A 6,494-nucleotide genomic window follows, 5' to 3' on the forward strand; every position below is an offset into this window, starting at 1 on the left:
CAGAAAAGCTAGTTCTCTTTTGAGAAGAAGTTCATCTTATTAAAAGATAACTAAAGTAGACCTTGGCTCAGTTTTTTTCTTTCCTCTCAAATTCGTCCGCTCGGAAGCGTTCGTTTCCGCGAAGCGATTCGAACGAGACGAAAACAATTCTCAGCGTTAACAGGATGCGGTCGGTTAATATAAAGACTTTTTATAATAAATTCTTGAATTTTTCACGAGTCTCGAACTTTTCTATCGTCCTCCTCCTCTGAATTCATTCGCGAATCGTCATTACCGAGCATTTATATATATCCGTGTTTCTTAGGAAAAACGTCGCGTGCCAGGTATTTTCACTTTCAAGAATATAGTTGCTTCAAAATAAAAAACCGCTTAAACATTAATCATTTTTATCAGATTTCGATTGAATTGCATTATTCTTTGAAACAAACAAATCTATGTTTTTATGCATTTTCTTTTGATAAATACACAACACTACAACTCAATTATAGCTTAATTATACAAATTTTGGTTTTAAACAGTGACATTCGGTGTTTTTCCTTACACATATTTATTATATATATACATATATTTAATGCATATGTATATACAATCCGGATGCCACTTCGCAGGAACTGCATACAAGCCGACGTTACTAGTGTTCAAGATTAATGATATAATTATTGCCGTTGGCCGCACGTTACGCAGCGATTCGCTCTTTCACGTCACAGACCATAGCGGACGATAATGACAGAAACGAGACCGACGAGTGCTTCGAGACGATAACGAAGCGAGTTTTCTTCCAACCATTCGTCTCTATCCCATGTATTTAATATTACGCGAGATTCGTGACTTTTGTTTGTTCCTTTTCAAAAGTGGCGCCACGACTTTCTATACTTGTACATGCAGTATAGTTACGCAAAACGTAATCTCTTATGAAAACCTTTACCGAATTGCGTGGGTGTTACATTCCGATAGATCAATTCTATTTTTTTCTTATCAATGCAGTTTTTTTCTCTCTCTTTCTTTGTTATTAAATATTTAGATTAATGAAATTTTCTTTTAAAATCGTCCATACAAAATTTATGCTTCATTTTTTATCACAGTATAATTATAACATAACGAAGGATAAATAAATTTTTATTATTTAAGTAATATTATTGAGTTTTCTTGTAAAAACTATGATTAAAGTTTTGTATTGATATCTATTTATAAGATATAAATTGTTTATATCGTAACACCTTCAGATACATAGAAAAGTACTACGAATTTAATACATTTATTTAATATTAAACGTTTTATACGAGAGAGTTTTCAATTAATCAAAAAAATTACGTAATTCCACAAATAATAAAAATAATTCGTCTTGTTTACGCCTCGAAGCATATCCGCATACTTTATGGAAAGTTACAATAGCGGATACAACGCTTCGTTGCCAGAGGTATTCGCATATTTAATTTTACTTCTCTGTTCATTTTCGTAGTCGACCAAGGGGGAATTAATGTTAAACTTCTTACTTGAAAATCACAGTGGAAATGATCGAATTACCCCATTCTTTTCTCCGCATCCCCTTTTATAGTCGCCGTTATCCGGAAGCTTATCTCGCGTGTACCATATCGTTCTAAGAAATAACTTTGTATTTTTCCGTATACACATTACGATAAAAAGTGGGAAGGTCCCGTTCGAGTAGAAGTATTCATTAAAACGACGCCTTTTATATATATTAATACAAGTCTTAAATCTAAATCTTTATTATGCAATAATAATACAATGAGATATATCTTAACATATAGGTAAGAACAATCGTGAATCGTATTAAGATAAAAAAAATTGTTTTCATTATCTTATGGAAAAAGAAGAGTATCAATACTTTCGGTAATTTTTCAATTCAATAATAAACATAAATTCTCGAATTATATATATTTCCTCTGAAATATTATGTAATATATGCATATATGTATTAAAAAAAAAAAAAGAAAAAAAATTGGAAAACAAAACAAAAATGTCGTTCTATACTAATTTGTTTAACAATTCGTTATCGTTCGAATGTCGTTCATTTTAACACGTTGATCAGTCTCTGAACGATTTCATTCTTATTAGAATTTTAATCAATCTTATGATTAAGTAAAAAAAATTATATAAAATTTAGCGATAAACTTCAACGAAGTTAAGGTAATAATAATTATGGCAAAATAAACTAAAAATAATTAATATGTTGATCACGTACGTATGTTAGTCGACTGAAACGATATATATCCCTCAGGGACATAACTTTTTTTTCATCACAACAAATAAAAAAAATTATGATAATAACAATATGAAATTGTAACTTTCATTTTTCATAAGGCATATGTTTTGAACATTAACAGTAATGGATCTATCATATTTTTGAATCTAAGACTTCGAATAGTTATAGTCAATCATTAAATGATTTGACTAAAACTATTTTCAAAGTGATAGATTCAATTAACCGGAATATTTCAACATGTCAAGCTAATTAGCCTTCTACTAACTGTAAGACTTTATCATTTTCTGATATTTCTAATTTTACATTAATAGGAGAATTAGATTTAGTATCAGAATTTTCATTATTTGAGTCCAACATATTATTATTTACTCTATCATCTACGATCTTTGAAGATTCTGACTTAATATCTTTCTTTTCATGCCTTGTCTTAGTCTTTGGATTTTTCTCTGGATCAAAATAACTTTCCAAAACTTTTATCAAATCATCTACTTTTTTGTCTTCTGCTGCTATCAGCTTTTCTTTAATTAATTTTTCTAGACCATCCTTCTGAGCATCAGACCAAGCTTCCTGGTATTAATTAAAGAAATAAATATAAAATATTATAATATGTAAAGAATATATATTGGGTTGGCAACTAAGTAAGTACAGTTATTTTAATAATAATCTATCGACAAAATCCACAATCACTTAGTTGCCAAGTCAATAATAATATTTTACCAATATATTTGTACCGACCTGTAACTGCATATATTCTATACCTGCTTCTGCTAATAGTCGACGTAAAGGACTTGCGTGTTGGCGTTCTTTGCGACTTGCTTTGAATAATGGACCAAAAATTGGTCTCAGACTATTTTGTCGCTCAAATACTACTTTCAATTCTAGACAATTTTGGTTTTAATTTATTAATCTCTACTAAACATGTCATTGTATTTTTAAATACTTACTTGCACGTTCTTCTTCTTCAACTTGGATGGGTTGAACAAATGGTAGAATAAATTCTATCGTATTTTTCATAGATGTATTACTACTGTCCCCGCTTCCAGTTGATTCATCTACTTTTGCATTATCTTGCTGACTTATATGTTGTAAAACTTGTAAGGCTAGATATGCTCTATCCTTTGCATTGTCTAATTCTTCTGTCTATTAAAAATATAGCAAGCCTTACTTTATCCTTAATTTATGTTTTTTAAAATAAGCAAATATTTTATTATTATTAACCACCTTACCTTTTTAAGTAATGTACGTGAAAGGGTACGTAGAGAAAAAATACGTACAGAGTTTGCTAATTTGGCTTCAGCAATATTAAAACCATTGGCAAAGCCTTTAACTGTTTGTTTAAATCTTTCCACAAGATTATACCTTTGTAAAGATTCAAGCAGCATAGCAGGGATGACTTTACGTGGTTCATGATAAAGTAATATAATTCCATCTTCTGAGTCTCCTTTGATGGATTCTAACCATGTCAAAAAATCTGTTAACGCAGATACTTCGCTCTTAGTTTTCAACACCTACAAACAAGTTTTCAAGTTTACTTCCCAAAAAATAAAATAAATATTTCATCTATTGATTATAAGAATCTACCTTGTTAGTTTTACTATTTTTAAGCATACGATATTTCCCAACAGTTACAACTCTCATATTATGTCGCTTGATAGCAGGTGGATTGAGATCCTTGTAAGGCATTACATATTGGGAATAATTAGAATTAGGCGTGTATCCAGCAATTTGACAAATTTCATCGGTCAACTTTTTCCCAGTAGTATCCATATCCCAACCAATTAAATGATAATTTCCAGGTCCAATACCCATCGGAGAGGAAGGACATTCTCCATTTGCGGATCCATTTGTCGATCCATTTATTGTTCCATTTATTGTTCCATTTGTTGTTCCATTTGTTGTTTCATTTATTGTTTCATTTGTTGTTCCATTTTCTTTTATAGTTGAAACCACCATATTTTCTAATTTTCTGAACCAAATAAAATTAAAATTCCACTCGTATTATTTTCTTATGTATTATTGTACAAATATATTGTAATAGAAACAAATATAAATTTTTTTTTTTTTAACAAAGAAGAACAAAACTAAAAGCAAAATTTCAAAACAGGTAAGAAAAGAGAACATATTTTGTAAAATATTTCTATATATACACACACACACAATGAGATAATTTAATAATAATATTTTTTACGTACGTAAGAGATAAAACAATATGTAAATATAAATTCAAGAAAAATTAATATAATGTATACCACGCAACGAGTAAGAACGATATTTATAACTAGCACAACATGAAATAAGGAATCATTGGGTTTTTCTATAAGGGCGTGACATTTGGCTCTGTATATAGAAAATCGTCAACAAATAAATATCGATGAGGTCATTCGATTTCTAACGAGCTATTTTCTTTTGCAATCGTTATTAGAACAAAACAACTTATTACTTACACGTTCAAATAAATTAAACGATGAAGTTTTCCAATTCCACCGGTCGTATACTTATTATTAAGATAACAATGTTTTCTGGTAGAGAAATAAACGAAATGTTACCAGATACAAAGAAAAGAAAACGATAAGAGCTAACAAAAGAAAAAAAAAAAGCAATGAAAAAATGAAAAGAAAAAAAAAGAAGAGAATATCACGTCCTTTCCGATTGTGAAAAGAAAAATGATATTTAACCGTGGTTCGTGTTATCTCTCGTAAATACTTCTGCGCGCACTCGTATCGATGATAAAAATAAAAGAAAACGAGAAAGAAAAAGAAAGAAAATCCTTGCGTTTCAATCTGGATGGCGGACGCTTGATATTATTGCCGACACGAAGGACAATGAGAAAAACGACGACGAGAAGAAAAAGAATGACGAGATATTCGCGTGCAGCATAAAAATGAAATTCTTTGTAAATCATATTGTGTTGAAAATAGGAATGCCATCATCGTTCCACGTGGTCGTGTCGTTAGGAGGAAAGCGAAACGTATTTTCCCGTATTTGTACCTGACAATTTCCGCCTACGCAAGAAGTAAATTCTTTATACTTCTATTATAAACGAGAGATTTAAAGATATTAAAACGATTTTACTTACAATGACAGAACGTTTGATTTCTCTGTTTCTTCTGGCGTCTCAATTATACTTATGTATATTGCTTAATTTTTCTTTCCAAGATACAGGTATAATGGCTCGGATAATGTCTACTGTCACTTATCAGTTTCGTGAACGTTACTGAAGGGTGAACAGAATTGAACGCACGTGTAAGATTAGCAAGCGAACCGCCCATCGATCTAAGCATGCGCGGTAAATCTTTCGATCACGTGCCCTATATGACGTCAGTCGATTTTACCGATACAAAATTACTCGCAACGACAGTTGAGAATCTAGTTTTGTATGACTTTACTTCGAATATCTTTTAATGTGATTTTCCTTCATACTTTCTTTACTGACTTTTCATTAACTTTCTCCAACAAGTAGATAGATACAAGTATCGATATATTATCTATTTATGATAACTAGTAGAAAAATCTATCGCGTTCACATTGTTTCAAGAGAACCTAATAAAATTTTTCATTATCTCTCGATGATCTTATACGTAATGTAAATATTATATTTTCGACAAATACATATGATATTATAACGTATATATTATATGATATTGAATTATTCAAATGAAATCTTGAACTTTTGTAACAGGTTTTCGAACGTAACCGACGGGAAAAGCATTGATAATAATGTACACAAGTAAAAGATACCGGTTATCTTATATTTTTGCATAAAATTTAGTTTACTTTGTCGTAAGACTGAAGTCTGATAACGAAAAGTAATATGAGTATTTATCTAATTTGATTTGTTTCAGCGACTAATAGTAACTGTTGTAATTTATAAGATTTTTTCCTACGAAACAAAGTATTTCGATAAAAATTCCTAACATTAAATTAGAGATGTGTAAACTTGAACTCGTGTTACTCGTGTTGTAATCGTATCTTATTTGTACTTTATTTTATTTTTTCTTTGTAAACTCCTTTCTTATTCCTATCAAAATGAAATTCTCTAATGTTTATTCGACACGATATATCTCTGTGTTTCATCACAAAGGAAGGATTTGTATATGTATTATTCATTTCAAATAAATATTTAAAAACGTTAGAAAATATAGTACGAATACTTGAAGATAATTAATCGAATGGCGGAAGTATATGTTTTAGAAAAATCATTTTTCTTTCGACAAAAAGTTTGCACGTATTTGCATTAGATAATAGCAAAACGAATGGTTCCTTTCCATAA

At 30.0% G+C, this 6,494-nt stretch overlaps 1 protein-coding gene across 1 annotated transcript; it reads right to left on the bottom strand.

The window, feature by feature from the left end:
- Positions 1-1,688: 1,688 nt before the first annotated feature.
- LOC106785406 (maternal protein exuperantia) lies at positions 1,689-5,423 on the bottom strand. The gene is made up of 6 exons (XM_014745832.1): positions 5,301-5,423; positions 3,806-4,190; positions 3,451-3,732; positions 3,169-3,364; positions 2,960-3,102; positions 1,689-2,791 (listed from the first exon to the last, which is right to left on the bottom strand). Exons 2-6 carry the CDS (start codon positions 4,175-4,177, stop codon positions 2,474-2,476), a joined length of 1,311 nt encoding a protein of 436 aa, XP_014601318.1. The 5' UTR covers positions 4,178-4,190; positions 5,301-5,423; the 3' UTR covers positions 1,689-2,473.
- Positions 5,424-6,494: the final 1,071 nt, after the last annotated feature.

This window comes from Polistes canadensis, unplaced genomic scaffold, assembly GCF_001313835.1.
Source record: "Polistes canadensis isolate GaletaPanama2010 unplaced genomic scaffold, ASM131383v1 scaffold_49, whole genome shotgun sequence".
Classification (NCBI taxonomy): domain Eukaryota; kingdom Metazoa; phylum Arthropoda; class Insecta; order Hymenoptera; family Vespidae; genus Polistes; species Polistes canadensis.

What these genes read in the sequence shown, in the direction of transcription:
- LOC106785406 (XM_014745832.1), bottom strand. Translation starts at nt 4,177, where the DNA reads ATGGTGGTTTCAACTATAAAAGAAAATGGAACAACAAATGAAACAATA. An exon ending in AAAATAGTAAAACTAACAAG is followed by an intron (nt 3,733 to 3,805) that starts GTAGATTCTTAT and finishes ACTTGTTTGTAG; the next exon opens with GTGTTGAAAACTAAGAGCGA. An exon ending in TAGAATATATGCAGTTACAG is followed by an intron (nt 2,792 to 2,959) that starts GTCGGTACAAAT and finishes AATTAATACCAG; the next exon opens with GAAGCTTGGTCTGATGCTCA.